The sequence below is a fragment of the Zonotrichia albicollis genome, chromosome 3, assembly GCF_047830755.1.
Source record: "Zonotrichia albicollis isolate bZonAlb1 chromosome 3, bZonAlb1.hap1, whole genome shotgun sequence".
Classification (NCBI taxonomy): Eukaryota; Metazoa; Chordata; class Aves; order Passeriformes; family Passerellidae; genus Zonotrichia; species Zonotrichia albicollis.
The window spans coordinates 1,827,863-1,849,374 of NC_133821.1; the positions used below are offsets into that span (position 1 = coordinate 1,827,863).

At 42.2% G+C, this 21,512-nt stretch overlaps 1 protein-coding gene across 1 annotated transcript; it reads right to left on the reverse strand.

Annotated features, from left to right (window-relative positions):
• Window positions 1–577: 577 nt before the first annotated feature.
• Window positions 578–21,499, reverse strand: CHRNA2 (cholinergic receptor nicotinic alpha 2 subunit). Its single transcript, XM_074536426.1, has 7 exons — window positions 20,627–21,499; window positions 13,815–13,877; window positions 11,560–11,705; window positions 9,501–9,545; window positions 8,414–8,523; window positions 5,025–6,102; window positions 578–769 (listed from the first exon to the last, which is right to left on the reverse strand). Exons 2-7 carry the CDS (start codon window positions 13,858–13,860, stop codon window positions 644–646), a joined length of 1,551 nt encoding a protein of 516 aa, XP_074392527.1. The 5' UTR covers window positions 13,861–13,877; window positions 20,627–21,499; the 3' UTR covers window positions 578–643.
• Window positions 21,500–21,512: the final 13 nt, after the last annotated feature.

Here is a 21,512-nt window from a genome sequence, read left to right on the forward strand (position 1 = left end):
TCAGAACCCTCATCCCTGTCCCACGACCTCCTGGCATGGTGGGATCATGGGATGATGGGATCATGGGATGGTGGGATCATGGGATGATGGGATGATGGGATGGTGGGATCGTGTCCATGTCCCTTCTGCAAGGACCATCGAGCCCCTCTTCCTGTCCCACGACCTCCTGGGATGGTGGGATCACGGGACCATGGGATGGTGGGATTACAGGATGATGGGATGGTGGGATCACAGGATGGTGGGATCGTGTCCATGTCCCTTCTGCAGGGACCACCAGAACCCTCATCCCTGTCCCATGACCTCCTGGGATGGTGGGATCACAGGATGATGGGATGGTGGATCACAGGACCATGGGATGGTGGATCACAGGATGATGGGATCATGTCCATGTCCCTTCTCCATGGACCACCCCACAGCATCTCCCACAGCCCCCTGTGATCCTGGGACCATGGGATCACGGCATGGTGGGATCACGTCCACCTCCCACCCCCCCCATGGTCACCTCCACCCCTTTTCTCCACCCCCACTGGAGATCTCCCACAGCTTCCATCCCACCACCAGCCTCCAGCAGGACCACCACCATTCCCACCATTCCCACCATTCCCACCATTCCCACCGTTCCCACCACCGTTCCTGGTCCACCCTAGATCATGCCGGCCAGGTAGGGCGGCAGGAAGAGCCCCACGGTGCCCAGCAGGCAGACCATGATGAAGATCCACAAGAAGATCCGGTCGATCACCATGGCCACGTACTTCCAGTCCTCCTTCACCTGCCGGGGAGGAGAATGATGGTGGATCTCATGGGGTCTGGAGACCACCCAGAACTTCTTGGGAATCTCCTCGGGGTCAGGAGATCACCCAGAACTTCCTTGGAATCTCCTCGGGGGTCAGGAGATCACCCAGAACTTCTTTGGAATCTCCTCGGGGTCAGGAGATCACCCAGAACTTCTTGGGAGTCTCCTCATGGTGAGGAGACACCACAGTTGATGGAAAATTCTGGAATTTTCTGAGGTGGGGGATGGAGATGGCCAGGGTAGGGTTGATCCCACCACGGGTTCTCCAAGTGTACTTTGGGAAAAGCAGGAATGGGAAAGGTCAGGAGATCACCCAGAACTTCCTGGGAGTGTCCTTGTGGTGAGGAGACACCACAGTTCATGGAAAATTCTGGAATTTTCTGAGTTTTTCTTGTTGGAAAATTCTGGAATTTTCTGAGGTGGAACATTGAGGTCTCCATCTTGGACCTGGGGTTCTCCACACCCACTTTGGGAAAAGCAGGAATGGGGTGGGAAAGGTCAGGAGACCACCCAGAACTTCTTGGGAGTCTCCTCATGGTGAGGAGACACCACAATTCATGGAAAGTTCTGGAATTTTCTGAGGTGGGACATGGAGGTCTCCATCTTGGACCTGAGGTTCTCCAAATCTGCTTTGGGAAAAGCAGGAATGGGGTGGGAAAGGTCAGGAGACCACCCAGAACTTCCTGGGAGTCTCCTCGTGGTGAGGAGACACCACAGTTCATGGAAAGTTCTGGAATTTTCTGAGGTGGGACATGGAGGTCTCCATCTTGGACCTGGGGTTCTCCACACCCACTTTGGGAAAAGTGGGAATGGGGTGGGAAAGGTCAGGAGACCACCCAGAACTTCCAGGGAGTCTCCTCGTGGTGAGGAGACCCCACAATTCATGGAAAGTTCTGGAATTTTCTGAGGTGGAACATGGATGGTCTCCATCTTGGACCTGAGGTTCTCCACATCTGCTCTGGGAAAAGCAGGAATGGGGCCAAGGGTGGTGGGAGAGGTCAGATCACCCAGAACTTCTTGAGAGTGTCCTTGTGGTGAGGAGACTCCACAATTCATGGAAAGTTCTGGAATTTTCTGAGGTGGGACATGGAGGTCTCCATCTTGGACCTGAGGTTCTCCACACCCACTTTGGGAAAAGCAGGAATAGGAGAGGTCAGGAGATCACCCAGAACTTCCTGGGAATCTCCTCGGGGTCAGGAGATCACCCAGAACTTCCTGGGAGTCTCCTCGTGGTGAGGAGACTCCACAGTTCATGGAAAGTTCTGGAATTTTCTGAGGTGGGACATGGAGGTCTCCATCTTGGACCTGGGGTTCTCCACATCTGCTTTGGGAAAAGCGGGAATGGGGCCAAGGGTGGTGGGAGAGGTCAGGAGACAACCTAGAACTTCTTGGGAATCTTCTCGGGGTCAGGAGACACCACAGTTCATGGAAAGATCTGGAATTTTCTGAGGTGGAACATGGAGGTCTCCATCTTGGAACTGGGGTTCTCCAAATCTGCTTTGGGAAAAGCAGGAATGGGGTGGGAGAGGTCAGGAGATCACCCAGAACTTCTTGGGAGTCTCCTTGTGGTGAGGAGACTCCACAGTTCATGGAAAGTTCTGGAATTTTCTGAGGTGGGACATGGAGGTCTCCATCTTGGACCTTAGGTTCTCCACACCCACTTTGGGAAAAGTGGGAATGGGAAAGGTCAGGAGATCACCCAGAACTTCCTGGGAGTGTCCTCGTGGTGAGGAGACACCACAGTTCATGGAAAGTTCTGGAATTTTCTGAGTTTTCTTGTTGGAAAATTCTGGAATGTTCTGAGGTGGGACATGGAGGTCTCCATCTTGGACCTGAGGTTCTCCACACCCACTTTGGGAAAAGCAGGAATAGGGTGGGAGAGGTCAGGAGATCACCCAGAACTTCTTGGGAGTCTCCTCGTGGTGAGGTGACTCCACAGTTCATGGAAAGTTCTGGAATTTTCTGAGGTGGGACATGGAGGTCTCCATCTTGGACCTGGGGTTCTCCACATCCACTTTGGGAAAAGCAGGAATGGGGTGGGAAAGGTCAGGAGATCACCCAGAACTTCCTGGGAGTCTCCTCGTGGTGAGGAGACACCACAGTTCATGGAAAGTTCTGGAATTTGCTGAGTTTTTCTTGTTGGAAAATTCTGGAATTTTCTGAGGTGGGACATTGAGGTCTCCATCTTGGACCTGGGGTTCTCCAAATCTGCTTTGGGAAAAGCGGGAATGGGGCCAAGGGTGGTGGGAGAGGTCAGGAGATCACCCAGAACTTCTTGGGAGTGTCCTTGTGGTGAGGAGACACCACAGTTCATGGAAAGTTCTGGAATTTTCTGAGGTGGAACATTGAGGTCTCCATCTTGGACCTGGGGTTCTCCACACCCACTTTGGGAAAAGCAGGAATGGGGTGGGAGAGGTCAGGAGATCACCCAGAACTTCTTGGGAGTGTCCTCACAGTGAGGAGACACCACAGTTCATGGAAAGTTCTGGAATTTTCTGAGTTTTTCTTGTTGGAAAATTCTGGAATTTTCTGAGGTGGAACAGGGAGGTCTCCATCTTGGACCTGAGGTTCTCCACACCCACTTTGGGAAAAGTGGGAATGGGAAAGGTCAGGAGACCACCCAGAACTTCCTGGGAATCTCCTCGGGGTCAGGAGATCACCCAGAACTTCCTGGGAGTCTCCTCGGGGTCAGGAGACTCCACAGTTCATGGAAAATTCTGGAATTTTCTGAGGTGGGACATGGAGGTCTCCATCTTGGACCTGGGGTTCTCCACACCCACTTTGGGAAAAGCAGGAATGGGAAAGGTCAGGAGACCACCCAGAACTTCCTGGGAGTCTCCTCGTGGTGAGGAGACACCACAATTCATGGAAAGTTCTGGAATTTTCTGAGTTTTCTTGTTGGAAAATTCTGGAATGTTCTGGGGTGGAACATGGAGATCTCCATCTTGGACCTGAGGTTCTCCAAATCTGCTCTGGGAAAAGCGGGAATGGGGACAAGGGTGGTGGGAGAGGTCAGGAGATCACCCAGAACTTCTTGGGAGTGTCCTCACAGTGAGGAGACACCACAGTTCATGGAAAGTTCTGGAATTTTCTGAGGTGGGACATGGAGGTGTCCATCTTGGATCTGAGGTTCTCCACACCCACTTTGGGAAAAGCAGGAACGTCCCTGGAGGTGGGAGATGGATCACGGATCTTCTCCATGGGTTTGGGTTCTTGGGAGCCAACCATGGATCCCAGAACTTCCCATTCCACTTTTGGGATCTCCAGCCCCACCCACACGTCCCAGATCTTCCCAAATTTTGGATCTCCATCCTAGAACTTCCCAGATTTTGGATCTCCATCCCCTCGGTGTCTCCCAGATCTTCCCAAATTTGGGATCTCCATCCCAGAACTTCCCAAATTTTGGATTTCCATCCCAGATCTTCCCAAATTTTGGATCTCCATCCCAGACCTTCCCAAATTTTGGATCTCCATCCCAGATCTTCCCAAATTTTGGATCTCCATCCCAGAACTTCCCAAATTTCGGGATCTCCATCCCCTCGATGGCTCCCAGATCTTCCCAAATTTTGGATCTCCATCCCAAATCTTCCCAAATTTTGGATCTCCATCCAGATCTTCCCAAATTTTGGATCTCCATCCCAGATCTTCCCAAATTTTGGGATCTCCATCCCCTCGGTGTCTCTCAGATCTTCCCAAATTTTGGATCTCCATCCCAGATCTTCCCAAATTTTGGATCTCCACCCCAGAACTTCCCAAATTTCGGGATCTCCATCCCCTCGGTGTCTCTCAGATCTTCCCAAATTTTGGATCTCCATCACAGATCTTCCCAAATTTTGGATCTCCATCCCAGAACTTCCCAAATTTGGGATCTCCATCCCCATCCATGGATCCCAGAACTTCCAACTCCAATTTTGGGATCTCCAGACCCACCTGTGGATCCCAGATCTGCCGTTCCCAATTTTTGGATCTCCAGTCCCATCCCTGCGTTCCATTTTTGAGATCTCCAGAACTTCTCCTCCCAAGTTTTGGGATCTCCAGCCCCATCCATGGATCCCAATTTTGGGGTCTCCAGCCCCACCCACACATCCCAGATCTTCCCAAATTTTGGATCTCCATCCCAGATCTTCCCAGATTTTGCATCTCCATCCCAGAACTTCCCAAATTTTGGATCTCCATCCCCTCGGTGTCTCCCAGACCTTCCCAAATTTTGGATCTCCATCCCGGCACTCACGGAGGAGTCGGCGTCCTCGGCGCGCAGGTGCTCGGCGATGTACTGCACCCCCTCCAGAGCCTTCATCATCCTCGGCGACAGCGCCCGAGCGCGCCCCGAGCCTTCCTCCTTCCCCTCCTCCTCCTCCTCCTCCTCCTCCTTGTCCTTCCCCTTGGGCCCCGCTCCCGCCGATTCCTTCCCGCAGCAGAATTTGGTTTTCTTCGGTTCCTCCGTGGGGTGGCTTGGGTAGGTCTTCTCCTCTTCTTCTTCCTCTTCCTCTTCTTCTTCTTCTTCCTCTTCCTCCTCCCACTTGTCGTCCACGTCGGTCTCCAGCCAGCACCGCGACGCGCTCAGCCCCGCCCCGGGGCGGCCATGTTGTCCCCGCGTCCCCTCCTGTGGTGGCCTCTTCATGGAAAGCCACCGGGGCACCAGGCCCAGGAAGAAGCTCCTGACCCACGGGGGCATGGCGTGCGTGCTGGGCGAGCGGTGGTGCACGTTGAGCACGAAGACGGTGATGATGATGGAGAGCGTGACGAAGATCATGGTGAAGAGCAGGTACTCGCCGATGAGCGGGATGACCAGCGAGGTGGACGGGATGATCTCGGTGATGAGCAGCAGGAAGACGGTGAGGGACAGCAGCACCGAGATGCACAGCGTGATCTTCTCGCCGCAGTCCGAGGGCAGGTAGAAGACCAGCACGGTGAGGCAGGAGATGAGCAGGCACGGGATGATGAGGTTGATGGTGTAGAAGAGCGGCAGGCGGCGGATGACGAAGTAGAAGGTGATGTCCGGGTAGATCTCCGTGCAGCAGTCGTACTTCTTGGAGTTGTAGGTGCCCACGGCATTGATGATGGCCCACTCGCCGCTCTCCCAGTAGTCCTTGAGGTCCACCTGGTGGTCCATGTTCTCCAGGTCGATCTTGGCCTTGTCGTAGGTCCACGAGCCGAACTTCATCTTGCAGCTCTGCTGGTCGAAGGGGAAGAAGGTGACGTCGATGCTGCAGGAGCTCTTGTAGATGGCCGGCGGCACCCAGGTCACCGTGCCGTCCCACGACAGGTGGGCCTTGGTCATGTGGGTCACCGCGAACTCGCCGTCCGCGCTGGAAAACACGGAATGGGGTTGGGGTGGGGTTGGGATGGGGTTGGGATCGTCAGGAATGGGTTGGGGTGGACCTTGGGATGGACCTTGGGATGGACGTTGGGATGGGGTTGGGATGGACCTTGGGATGGACATTGGGATGGGGTTGGGATGGACGTTGGGATGGACCTTGGGATGGACCTTGGGATGGACGTTGGGACGGGGTTGGGATGGACATTGGGATGGACCTTGGGATGGACCTTGGGATGGACGTTGGGATGGACCTTGGGATGGACCTTGGGATGAACCTTGGGATGGACCTTGGGATGGACCTTGGGATGAAGGTGGGGCAGGAGATCAGGTGGGCCTTGGTCATGTGGGTCACCGCGAACTCGCCGTCGGCGCTGGAAAACACGGAATGGTCAGGTGTCATCAGGAATGGGGTTGGGATGGGGTTGGGATGGTCAGGAGTGGTCGGGAATGGGATTGGGATGGACCTTGGGATGGGATGGGACAGGAGATCAGGTGGGCCTTGGTCATGTGCGTCACCGCGAACTCGCCGTCCGCGCTGGAAAACACGGCATGGTCAGGTGTCATCAGGAATAGGGTTGGGATGGGGTTGGGATGGGGTTGGGATGGTCAGGGATGGGGTTGGGGTGGGGTTGGGATGGACCTTGGGATGGACCTTGGGATGAAGGTGGGGCAGCAGATCAGGTGGGCCTTGGTCATGTGCGTCACCGCGAACTCGCCGTCCGCGCTGGAAAACACGGAATGGGATTGGGATGGGGTTGGGATGGGGTTGGGATGGGGTTGGGATGGGATTGGGATGGGATAATGGGATGGTCAGGAATGGTCAGGAATGGGATTGGGATGGACGTGGGATGAGCCTTGGTTGAAGAAGGGATGAAGGTGGGATTGGATGGGATAATGGGATAATGGGATAATGGGATGGGATGGGATGGGATGGGATGGGATGGGATGGGATGGGATGGGATGGGATGGGATGGGATGGGATGGGATGGGATGGGATGGGATGGGATTGGGGTGGTTGGGATGGGGTTGGGATGGTCAGGAATGGTCGGGAATGGGCTTGGGATGGACTTTGGGATGGACCTTGGGATGGGATAATGGGGCAGGAGATCAGGTGGGCCTTGGTCATGTGGGTCACCGCGAACTCGCCGTCTGCGCTGGAAAACACGGAATGGGGTTGGGATGGCATTGGGATGGGGTTGGGGTGGTTGGGAATGGGGTTGGGATGGGGTTGGGATCATCAGGAATGGGGTTGGGATGGACCTTGGGATGGACCTTGGGATGGACCTTGGGATGAAAGTGGGGCAGGAGATCAGGTGGGCCTTGGTCATGTGCGTCACCGCGAACTCACCGTCCGGTCAGGTGTCGTCAGGAATGGGGTTGGGATGGGGTTGGGATGGTCATGAATGGTTGGGAATGGGCTTGGGATGGACCTTGGGATGGGATAATGGGGCAGGAGATCAGGTGGGCCTTGGTCATGTGGGTCACCACGAACTCGCCGTCCGCGCTGGAAAACACGGAATGGGGTTGGGATGGGATTGGGATGGGATTGGGATGGTCAGGAATGGTCAGGAATGGGCCTGGGATGGTCAGGAATGGGGTTGGGATGGACCTTGGGATGGACCTTGGGATGGACCTTGGGATGAAAGTGGGGCAGGAGAACAGGTGGGCCTTGGTCATGTGCGTCACCGTGAACTCACCGTCCGCAGTGGAAAACACGGAATGGTCAGGTGTCGTCAGGAATGGGGTTGGGATGGGGTTGGGATGGTCAGGAATGGGGTTGGGATGGACCTTGGGATGGACCTTGGGATGGGATAATGGGGCAGGAGATCAGGTGGGCCTTGGTCATGTGCGTCACCGCGAACTCGCCGTCGGCGCTGGAAAACACGGAATGGGATTGGGATGGGCTTGGGATGGGATGGGATGGATGGGATGGATGGGATGGGATGGATGGGGTGGGATGGGATGGGATGGGATGGGATGGATGGGATGGATGGGATGGGATGGATGGGGTGGGATGGGATGGGATGGATGGGATGGGATGGGATGGGATGGGATGGGATGGGATGGGATGGGATGGGATGGGATGGGATGGGATGGGATGGGATGGGATGGATGGGATGGGATGGGATGGGACGGGATGGGATGGGATGGGATGGATGGGATGGGATGGGATGGGATGGGATGGGTTGGGATGGGATGGGATGGATGGATGGATGGAATGTGATTGGATAATGGGATGTGAAGGCATTTTGTGAACTCCCAGCCATCCCAGAATTCCCGGCGCCGGCCCCGTCGCTCACTTGTTGTAGAGGACGAGGTCGGGGATCCAGATCATCTCGGAGGGCACGCGGATGGAGGTGACGTTGTCGTACTCGGCCGGGTCCCAGCGCAGCTTGTAATCGCTCCACTCCTGTGGGGCACGCGGGGACACGGGGCACACCCGTGGGGCACACCCGTGGGGCACACCCGTGGGCACACCCGTGGGCACACCCATGGAGATGATCCATGGGGCACATCCATGGGGCACATCCATGGGGCACATCCATGGGGCACATCCATGGGGCACACCCATGGGCACATCCATGGGGCACACCCATGGGGCACACCCGTGGGGCACACCGGTGGGGATGATCCATGGGGCACACCCATGGGCACATCCATGGGGCACACCCATGGGGCACACCCGTGGGGCACACCGTGGCACATCCGTGGGGCACATCCATGGGGATGATCCATGGGGCACATCCATGGGGCACATCCATGGGGCACATCCATGGGGATGAGCCATGGGGCACATCCATGGGGCACATCCATGGGGCACACCCGTGGGGCACATCCATGGGGATGATCCATGGGGCACACCCGTGGGGCACATCCATGGGGCACATCCATGGGGATGAGCCATGGGGCACATCCATGGGGCACATCCATGGGGCACACCCGTGGGGCACATCCATGGGGATGATCCATGGGGCACACCCGTGGGGCACACCCGTGGGGACAGCCCCAAAACACCCCGGAAACGGATAGTCCCAAATCCCATTCCCAAATCCCATTCCCAAATCCTGATACCAAATCCCAATCCCAAATCCCAAATCCCAAATCCCAGTTCCACTCTCAGATCCCAATCCCAAATCCTATTTCCAAATCCCAAATCCCAATCCCACTCCCAAATCCCAAATCCCAAATCCCAATCCCAAATCCCAATCCCAAATCCCAAATCCCAAATCCCAAATCCCAAATCCCAATCCCTAATCCCAGATCCCAAATCCCAAATCCCAATCCCAAATCCCAAATCCCAAATCCCAAATCCCAAATCCCAATCCCTAATCCCAAATCCCAAATCCCCAATCCCAAATCCCAAATCCCAAATCCCAAATCCCAAACCTGTTTCAGCCAGACGTTGGTGGTCATCATCTGGTTCTTCTCATCCTGTGGTGGGAACGAGGGATGAGCCGCGAGATCCCGAGGGATTTAGGGACGGCCCCAAAATTCCAGGGATTGTCCCAAAATTCCCAACATTCCCAACATTCCAGGGGGTACCAAAAATCCAGGAAATCCCAAAGTTCCCAAAATTACAGGAAATCCCAAAATTTCCGAGGATCCCAAAATCCTCAAAATTACAGGAAATCCCAAAACCGCATGGAATCCCAAACTTCCCAATATTCCAGGAAATCCCAAAATTCCCGGCCCCCATCAGGATCGGCTCTTTGGGATGTTTTTGGGATTTTTGGGCACTAGAGGGCGGCAGAGAATTGGTTTTGGGATGTGGGATATTGGATAGGGGATATGGAATATGGGATATGGGATGTGGGATGTGGGATATGGGATGTGGGATATGGGATATGGGATAGGGGGATATGGGATAGGGGATATGGGATATGGGATAGGGGATGTGGGATGTGGGATATGGGATATGGGATGTGGGATATGGGGATAAGGGATGTGGGATGTGGGATATGGGATAGGGGGATATGGGATATGGGATGTGGGATATGGGATATGGGATAACGGGATATGGGATAACAGGATATGGGATAACGGGATATGGGATAACAGGATATGGGATATGGGATATGGGATGTGGGATATGGGATATGGGATATGGGAAATGGGATATGGGATATGGGATGTGGGATATGGGGTATAGGATATGGGATATGGGATATGGGATGTGGGATATGGGATATGGGATATGGGATATGGGATAGGGGATATGGGATATGGGATATGGGATGTGGGATATGGGGTATAGGATATGGGATATGGGATATGGGATATGGGATAGGGGATGTGGGATATGGGATATGGGATGGGGGCTGTAGGGATGGAAATCATGGCTGAAGAATTCCAGGAATTACGACCCCAGAATCCTGGGAATTTCAGCTGAGGAATCCTGGAAATTTTGCCCTGTGGAATCACAGGAATTACAGATGCAGAATCCCGGGAATCATGACACTGCGATTCCAGGAATTAGTGCTGCGCAATCATGGGAATTAGGGCTATGGAATCCTGGGAATTTTTGACCCTGGCATCCCAGGAATTTTGACCACGGAATCCCAGGAATTCCAACCCCAGAATCCTGGGAATTTTAACCATAGAATTGTGGGAATTTCAACCACCATATCCTGGGAATTTCAACCCCAGAATCCCGGGAATTCCAACCCCAGAATCCCGGGAATTTTAACCACAGAATTGTGGGAATTTCAACCACAATATCCTGGGAATTCCAACCCCAGAATCCCGGGAATTCCAACCCCAGAATCCCAGGAATCACAACCCCAGAATCCCGGGAATTTTAACCACAGAATTGTGGGAATTTCAACCACAGAATCCTGGGAATTCCAACCCCCAAACCCCAGGAATTCCAACCCCAGAATCCCAGAAATTTTTCCTCCAGAATCCCAGAAATTTTGGCCCTAGAATCCCAGAAATTCCAACCCCAGAATCCCGGGAATTCCAACCCCAGAAACCCAGGAATTCCAACCCCAGAATCCCAGAAATTTTTCCTCCAGAATCCCAGAAATTTTGGCCCTAGAATCCCAGGAATTCCAACCCCAGAATCCCAGGAATTCCAACCCAAGAATCCCGAGAATTTTAACCACAGAATTGTGGGAATTTCAACGACAATATCCTCGGAATTCCAACCCCAGAACCCCAGGAATTCCAACCCCAGAAACTTGGGAATTCCAGACACAGAATCCCGAGAATTCCAACCCCAAAATCCCGGGAATTCCAACCCCAGAATCCCGGGTATTTTAACCACAATATCCTGGGAATTCCAGCCCCAGAATCCCAGGAATTCCAACCCCAGAAACCCAGATTTTTTGGCCCTGGAATCCCAGAAATTCCAACCCCAGAATCCTGGGAATTCCAACCCCAAAATCCCAGGAATTCCAGCCCAGATTCCCGGGAATTCCATCCCAGACCCCCATTAACCGCTCACCACGTCGATGAGCTGGGCGATGGAGAGGCCGAAGCGCACGATGACGACGTCGGAGGTGTTGGGGACGGGCCGGGACCAGCGGTTGTAGGCGGAGAAAAGGCGCTTGAAGAGCCGATCCTCGGCGTGGCTGCGCCGCTGGCACCGCCCTGGGCGGCCGGAAACGGCCCAGGGTTAGCCCAGAGTTAGCCCGGAATTATCCCGGAATTACCCCAGAATTATCCCAGAATTATGCAGGAATTATTCAGAAATTATTGCAGAAATATTCCAGAATTATACTAGAAATATTCCAGAATTATCCCAGAATTATCCCAGAATTATCCCAGAATTATCCCAGAATTATCCCAGAATTATCCCAGAATTATGCAGGAATTATTCAGAAATTATTCAGAAATTATTCAGTAATTATTGCAGAAATATTCCAGAATTATTCGAGAAATATCCCAGAATTACTCCAGAAATATCCCAGAATTATTCAGAAATTAGTCCAGAATTATCCCAGAATTATCCCGGAATTATCCCAGAAATACTCCAGAATTATCCCAGAATTATCCCAGAATTATGCAGGAATTATTCAGAAATTATTTCAGAAATATTCCAGAATTATGCAGAAATTATCCCAGAATTATGCAGGAATTATTCCAGAATTATTCCAGAAATATTCCAGAATTATTCAGGAATTATTCCAGAATTACTCCAGAATTATCCCAGAATTATGCAGGAATTATTCAGAAATATTCCAGAATTACTCCAGAAATATCCCAGAATTATTCCAGGAATATCCCAGAATTATGCAGAAATTATTCAGAAATTATTTCAGAAATATTCCAGAATTATTCAAGAAATATTCCAAAATTATTCAGAAATTATTCCGTAATTATTGCAGAAATATTCCAGAATTATTCAGAAATTAATCAGAAATTATCTCAGAAATATTCCAGAAATATCCCAGAATTATTCAGGAATTATTCAGAATTTATTTCAAAAAAATTCCAGAATTATTCAGGAATTATTTCCAGATTTATCCCAGATTTATCCCAGATCTATCCCAGAAATATTCAGGAATTATTCCAGAATTAATTGGGAATTTTTCAGAAATTATTCCAGAATTAATTGGGAATTATTCGAGAATTAATTGAGAATTATTTGGAATTATTCAGGAATTAATTAGGATTTAATTTGGAATTATTTGAGAATTATTCAGGAATTATTAGTGAATTATTCCAGAATTATTAGGGAATTATTTGGAATTATTGCTGAATTAATTGGGAATTATTCCAGAATTATTATCGAATTAATTGGGAATTATTCAGGAACTATTGGGGAATTAATTGGAAATTATTGGGAATTAATTTGGCAATTAATTGGGAAGTTGTTGGGGATTTTTTTTGGAATTATTTGGGAATCATTCCGGAATTATTCCATCATTATTTGGGAATTTTGGGGGGAATTTTGGGAATTTTGGGGGAATTTTGGGGATTTTTTGGGGATTTTTTTGGGAATTTTTGGGAATTTTGTCGGAAAATTTTGGGATTTTTTTTGGGAATTTTGTGGGAATTTTTGGGGAATTTTTTTGCGAATTTTTTGGGAATTCTTTTGGAAACTTTAGAAATTTTGGGGAAATTTTGGAAATTTTGGGGGGATTTTTTTGGGAATTTTTTTGGAATTTTTGGGGGAATTTTTTGGGAATTTTTTGGTAATGTTTTGAGAATTTTTGGCAGAATTTTTTGGGAATTTTGGGGAGATTTTTTGGGGGGAATTTTTGGGAATTTTGGGGAGAATTTTTGGGGGGAATTTTTTTGATTTTTTGGGGATTTTTTGGGGAATTTTTGGGATTTTTTTGGGGAATTTTTTTGGGAATTTTTGGGAGTTTTTTGGGGGGAATTTTGGGAATTTTTGGGAATTTTTTGGTAATTTTTTGGGAATTTTGGGGGATTTGTGGGAATTTTTGGGAATTTTTTGGGAACTTTTGGGGGAATTTTTGGGAATTCTTTGGGAATTTTTGTGGGAATTTTTTGGGATTTTTTGGGGGATTTTTGGGGGAAGTTTTGGGAATTTTTGGGGGGAATTTGGGGAATTTTTGGCGGAATTTTTGGGGAAATTTTGGGATTTTTTGGGGAAATTTTTTGGGATTTTTTGGGGGAATTTTGGGGGAATTTTGGTGGAATTTTGGCGGAATTTTTGGGGAATTTTTGGGGGAATTTTTGGGAATTTTTTGGAATTTTTGGAATTTTTGGGAATTCAGTTCGGTTCCTCACCCGGCTGCAGCAGCAGCAGCAAAACCCAAAGGGAGAAAAATCCCATGGAGAGACCGGGAAACCCTGCGGGAGTAATTAATAATTAATAATTAATAATCAATAATTAATAATTAATAATCAATAATTAATAATTAATAATTAATAACTAATAGTTAATAATTAATACTTGGTAATTTATAATAAATAATAAATAATAAATAATTAATTGTTGATAATAATTAATACTTAATGATAAATAATTCATATTTAATAGTTAGTAGTTAATAATTAATAGTTAAAATTAGTAATAATAACTAATAATAGATAATAATTTGTAATCATTAATCATTAAATAATGATAAATAATCATTAATTCATGCATTAAGATTATGCAATGATAATTAATAACTAATAACTAATAATTAATAACTAATACTTGATAATAGTAATAATAAACAATAATTATAATAATTAGTAAATAATTAATAGTAAATAATCAATAATTAATAATTAATAACTGATAATAATTAATACTTAATGATAAATAATTCATATTTAATAGTTAGTAGTTATTAATTAATAGTTAATAATAGTAATAATAACTAATATTTGATAATAATTAGTAAATAGTAAATAATCATTAATTCATGCATTAATATTATGCAATGATAACTAATAACTAATAACTAATAATTAATAATTAATAATTCATATTAGTAATAATAAACAATAATTAATAATAATTAGTAAATAATAAATAGAAAATAATCATTAATTAATGCATTAATTAAGCACTAATTAAGGTTAAGCAATTAGGGAGGGAAAATTCCCATGGTGAGATCGGGAAATCCTGAGGGGAGTAATTAATAATTAATAATCAATAATTAAAAATTCATAATCAATAATTATTAATTAATAATAAAAACAATAATTAATAATAGTAGGAATAAATAATAATTAATATTAATTAGTAAATAGTAAACAGTAAATAATCATTAATTCATGCATTAATTAAGCACTAATTAAGGTTATGCAATTAGGGAAGGAAAATTCCCATGGAGAGGCCGGGAAATCCTGCTGGGAATGATTCATTTAATAATTACTAATTACTAATTAATAATTATTAATAAAAAATAAATAAATAATTCATTAATTAGCATTAATAAAAGTTCTGTAATTAGAGAAGGAAAATTCCCATGGAGAGGCCGGGAGATCCTGCTGGGAATAAATAATTAATAATTACTAATTAATAAAAATAAATAAATAAATCATTGATTAATTAGCATTAATTAAGGTTCTGTAATGAGAGAAGGAGAATTGCCATGGAGAGACCGGGAGATCCTGCTGGGAATGATTCATTAATAATTACTAATTAATAAAAATAAATAAATAAATAATTTATTAATTAGCATTAATAAAGGTGATGCAATTAGAGTAGGAGAATTCCCATGGAGAGGCCGGGAAATCTGGCTGGGAATTATTAATTAATAATGAATTAATAATTGAGAATTAATAATAATAATAAAGAAAGAATTCAGCATTAATTAGCATTAATAAAGATTCTGTAATTAGAGAAGGAGAATTGCCATGGAGAGGCCAGGAAATCCTGCTGGGAAGGATTCATTATTAATGAAGGTTATGTAATTAGTGACAGTTATGTAATTAAAGAATGGACAATTATATTGGGAAGGATTCATTAATAATCAATGAAGGTTATGTAATTAATGACGGTTATGTAATTAAAGAATGGACAATTATATTGGGAAGGATTCATTAATAATTAATGAAGGTTATGTAATTAATGACGGTTATGTAATTAAAGAATGGACAATTACATAACGGGTGCTGAGTCATGGAAGAATTCATTTCTTGGTAATTAATTAATTAATTTTATTTATTAAATATATAGGGAATAATAACTAAATAAATAAAAGAGAAAGAGAATCAAAATTAATTAATTAATAAATTAATTGTATTGGAAATAATAACGTTAAAAATGAATAACTATTAATAATCAAAATTAATTAATTAATAAATTAATTGTATTGGAAATAGTAACGTTAAAAATGAATAATTATTAATAACTTAATGAGTTAATTTAATGTACAGTAATAATGAATCTAATCTATGAAATACATTAATAATGAAAATATTGATAACTAATAATAAATTAATAACTAATGACGAATTAATTTAATGGATCATAAATGAATACAGCAATAATCAATCTGTCAATAATGAATATTAGTGATTAATTAATGAATTCATTTAATGTTTAATAAATGAATAAATATAGTTATAATAAATCTAAATTGCTAAATACATTAATAATGAAAATATTAATAACTAGTAATTAATTAATAACTAATAACTAATTAATTTAATGGATCATAAATGAATACAGCAATTATGAATATGTCAATAATGAATATTAGCAATTAATTAATGAATTAATTTAATGTATAATAAATAAATAAGGCAATAATGAATCCAATCTGTCAATAATGAATATTAGGGATTAATTAATGAATTAATTTAATGTATAATAAATGAATAAATATGGTAATAATGAATCAAATCTATTAAATACATTAATATTGAATATATTAATAACTAATAATGAATTAATAACTAATAATAAATTAATAACTAATTAATTTATTGATCATAAATGAATAGAGCAATAATCAATCTGTCAATAAAGAATATTAGTGATTAATTAATGAATTAATTGGATGTATAATAAAAAACAAATATGGTAATAATGAATCAAATCTATTAAATGCGCTAATAATGAATATAATAATAACTAATAATTAATTAAAAACTAATTAATTTAATTGATCATAAATGAATACAGCAATAATCAATCTGTCAATAAAGAATATTAGTGATTAATTAATGAATTAATTGAATGTACAATAAATAAATAAATATGGTAATAATTAATCCAATCTATTAAATGCATTAATAATGAATATATTATAATTAAAAATAAATTAAAAAATAAATAAAATGTAATAGAAATAAATACAGAAATAATGGATCTGGTAATTATTGTTATTAATAATTAATTAATTAATAATTAACTTAATGTATGAAGTATAATTACTTATATAAACACGATATTAACCTAATGTATTAAAAATAAATATGCTAATCATTAGTTCAATGCATTAAATATATTAATAATTAATTAATATATTAGGAATAAATAAAATACAAATTGATTAATTCTATGTATTTAAAAGCACAAAATTGATGAATTTATAAAATTATGGTTATTAAAATAGTATAATAATTAATATAAATTATACATATTAATATATATTTTATATATATTTATTATTTATTATTTATATATATGTAGATATAAATATATATTTATATATAATAATACTTATTTATTATTATATATTGATATATACTTGAAATTATTAATTTATTAAAATAAATGCCTTAATAAGGAATTTATAAAAGATTTTTCCATATTTTTAAAAATTATTTTTGGGGAATTTTTGGGGGATTTTGGGGGATTTTTTTGGGATTTTTTTGAGATTTTTTTTTTATTTTCTGGGATTTTTTGGGGTTTTTTTGGTTTTTTTGGGAAATTCTTTTGGGATTTTTTGGCGATTTTTTTGGGATCTTTTGGAATTTTTTGGGGATTTTTGGTGGATTTTTTGGGGATTATTTCAGGATTTTTCCAGGAATTTTTTGGGATTTTTTGGGGATTTTTGGGGGATTTTTTTGGGATTTTTGTGGGATTTTTTGGGGATTTTTTTCGGCTTTCTCCAGGATTTTTGGGGATTTTTTGGGGATTTTTTTCCAGGAGTTTTGGGGGGATTTTCCCAGGGTTTTTTTTTTAGGATTTGGTGGAAGATTTTAAAATATTTTTCCCGGATTTTTCCAGGATTTTTCTAGGATTTTTTGGGAAATTTTGGGGGGTTTTCCAGGATTTTTCCCGGATTTTTCCCGGATTTTTTTTAGGATTTTGGGGGAATTTTTTTTTTTTTTTCAGGATATTTTTTGGGATTTTTCCAGGATTTTTTGGGATTTCTGGGGCAATTTTTGGAGGTTTTCCTGGGAATTTTTGGGGGATTTTGGGGCAATTTTGGGGGGATTTTTCCGAGATTTTCCAGGATTTTGGGGGGATTTTTGTGGAATTTTTCCCCGGATTTTTCCCAGTTTTTTTATGGATTTGGGGGAGATTTTTTATTTTATTTCAGGAGATTTTGGGGGGATTTTTTCAGGTTTTTTTCCAGGATTTTGGAGGATTTTTTTACGATTTTTCCCTGGATTTTAAAGGATTTTTCCCGGATATTTTTTTTTTATTTTTGGGACTTTTTTTTTAATTTTTCCCGGATTTTTCTTCATTGTTTCCCCGGATTTTTTTTTTTTTTTATTTTTGGGGAATCTTTTAATTTATTTTTCCCGGATTTTTAAAGGTTTTTTTTTTTTCCGGTTTTTTTCCGGGATATTTCCCGGATTTTTCCTTTTTATTTATTTATTTATTTATTTATTTATTTATTTATTTATTTATTTATTTATTTTTATTTTTGGGGAATTTTTTATTTATTTTTCCCGGATTTTTTCCTGGTTTTTCCCAGATTTTTCCCTGTTTTTTTAAGGATTTTTCCTGGATTTTTCCCGGTTTTTATTTTTTATTTTTGGGAGATTTTTAATTTTATTTTTTCCCGGATTTTTTCCTGGATTTTTCTCTTATTTTACCCTTTTTAAAAATTAATTTTTGGAGTATTTATTTTTTTATTTTTCCCGGATTTTTCCTGATTCTTTTCCCGGATATTTTTTATTTATTTATTTATTTATTTATTTTACTTATTTATTTTTATTTCTTTTTCCCGGATTTTTCCTGGTTTTTCCATTATTTTTCCCAGTTTTTTTTAAGGATTTTTCCGGGATTTTTCCCGGTTTTTATTTTTTATTTTTGGGGGATTTTAAAATTTATTTTTCCCGGATTTTTCCTGATTCTTTTCCAGGATATTTTTTATTTATTTATTTATTTCATTCATTTATTTATTTATTTATTTATTTATTTATTTATTTATTTATTTATTTAAATTTATCTATCTATTTATTTATTTATTTATTTATTTCATTTATTCATTTATTTATTTAATTAATTAATTTATTTAAATTTATTTATTTGTTTATTTATTTATTTAATTTATTTAAATTTATTTATTTATTTATTTATTTATTCATTTATTTATTTATTTATTTTTATTTTTCCCGATTTTTTTTTTTTTAAATTTTAGGGCTATTTATTTTTTTCTTTTTCCCGGATTTTTCCTGGTTTTTTTCCCCCCGATTCTTTTTTATTTTTGTGGATTTTTTTATTTATTTTTCCCGGATTTTTCCTGGATTTTTCTCCTATTTTACCCTTTTTAAAAATTAATTTTCAGAGTATTTATTTTTTTTACTTTTCCCGGATTCTTCCTGATTCTTTTCCCGGATATTTTCTATTTATTTATTTATTTATTTATTTATTTATTTATTTATTTTACTTACTTATTTATTTATTTATTTTTATTTTTCCCAAAATTTTTTTATTTATTTTTATTTTTTTTCTTTTTCCCGGATTTTTCCTGGTTTTTTTTTTCCCAGATTCTTTTTTATTTTTGGGGAATTTTTTTATTTATTTTTCCCGGATTTTTCCTGGTTTTACCAAGATTTTTCCCAGTTTTTCTTAAGGATTTTTCCTGGATTTTTCCCGGTTTTTATTTTTTATTTTTGGGGGATTTTTGATTTTATTTTTCCCGGATTTTTCCTGATTCTTTTCCCGGATAATTTTAATTTATTTATTTATTTTAATTTATTTATTTATTTTATTTATTTATTTATTTATTTTTATTTTTCCCGACATTTTTTTTTTAATTTTAGGGCTATTTATTTTTTTTCTTTTACCCGAATTTTTCCTGGTTTTTTCCCCCGATTCTTTTTTATTTTTTGGGGAATTTTTTTATTTATTTTTCCCGGATTCTTTTTTTAAATTTTGGAGTATTTTTATTTTATTTTTCCCGGATTTTTCCGGGATTTTTCCCGGATTTTTTAATTTATTTTTGGGGATTTTTTTTTTTATTTTTCCCGGATTTTTCCTGTTTTTTTTCCCCCCCATTTTTCCAAGACTTTTCCCGGATTTTTTTTTATTTTTGGGGATTTTTTTTTAATTTTTCCAGGATTTTTCTCAGGTTTTTTCCCCATTCTTTTCCTGGATTTTCTTTTATTTTTTGGGGAATTATTTTTATTTTTCCCGGATTTTTCCCGGATTTTTCACCAATATTTTCCCGGTTATTAAAGGATTTTTCTCCCAGATTTTTCCCGATTTTTTAATTATTTTTGGGATATTTATTTTTTGATTTTCCCCGGATTTTTCCCGGATTTTTTTTCATTTTTGGGGAATTATTTTTATTTCTTTTTCCCGGATTTTTCCCGGATTTTTCACCAATATTTTCCCGGTTTTTAAAGGATTTTTCTCCCAGATTTTTCCCGATTTTTTTTAATTTTTGGGATATTTATTTTTTTCTTTTTCCCGGATTTTTCCTGATTTTTTTCCCCCGATTTAACCCCTTCATTTCCACTCCCCTCCCCCCTTTTCCCACCAAACCCCGCAGGAATTCCCGATTTTCCCGATTTTTTTTGGGAATTTTTCCCTCCAACTCCACCAAAACTTTTCCCTCCCCACCAAAAAACAAAACAAAAAAAATTCCCCAAATTTTAGCGCCAAAACCGAGACCATAAAGGGGGGTGGGGAGCGCGGTTTTGGCGCGAAAAATCGCGATTTTGGCGCGAAAAACCCGCGGGAATTTCCGTACCTGGGAGAGGGAGAAATTCCCGAGTGCGGGGAGAGCGGAGTGGGAAAGGGGCGGGGCTGAGAGGGGGCGGGGCTTGGAGAAGGGGCGGGGCTTAGATGAAGGGGCTGAGATTGGTGAATGGGCGGGGGGTTATGAATGGGCGGTGCTGGGGAAGGGGCGGGGCTTGGGGAATAAGGGGTGGGGAATGGGCGGGGCTTCAGGAATGAACGGGACTAGGGGATGGGGCGGGGCTTAGGGGAGGGGCGGGGCTTCAGGAATGAATGGGGCTTGGGGATGGGGCAGCTTGGGGGCGGGGCTTGAGGGAATGGGCGGAGCTTTGGGCGGGGCTTGGAGAGAGCGGGGCTTATGGAGAGGCGGTGGAATGGGCGTGGCTTTGAGGAGGGGCGTGGCTTGGGGAATGGTCCGCACTTAAGGGAGGGGCGGGGCTTTGAATGGGCGTGGCTTAGTGAATGGATAAGGCGTATGAAAGGGGCGCGGCTTGGTAGGAAATGGGCGTGGCTTCTGGAGAAAGAGGCGTGGCCAGGGAGAGGAAGGGGAAAAGGCCGGGAGGGGAGGAAAAAATGGGAATTTTGGGGGAGGGAAATGGGAAATTTTGGGAAAAATGGGATTTTTAGGGGACAAAGAGAAATTCTGGGGGGGTTTTGTGGGGGAAAAATTGGGGTTTTTTAAAGGGGATTTACTGGAAGAAAATTGGGATTTTGGGAGGAAAATCGGGAATTTTAGGGGGACAATGGGAAGTCTGGGGGGTTTTGGGGGGAAAAATGGGAATTTTTGGGGAAAGATGTCATTTTTTGGGGCTTTTTTGGGGGGAAAATTGGGTAAAAATGGGATTTTAAAGGGGGGATTGGTATTTCTAGGGCATTTTTGGGGAAAATGGGAATTTTGG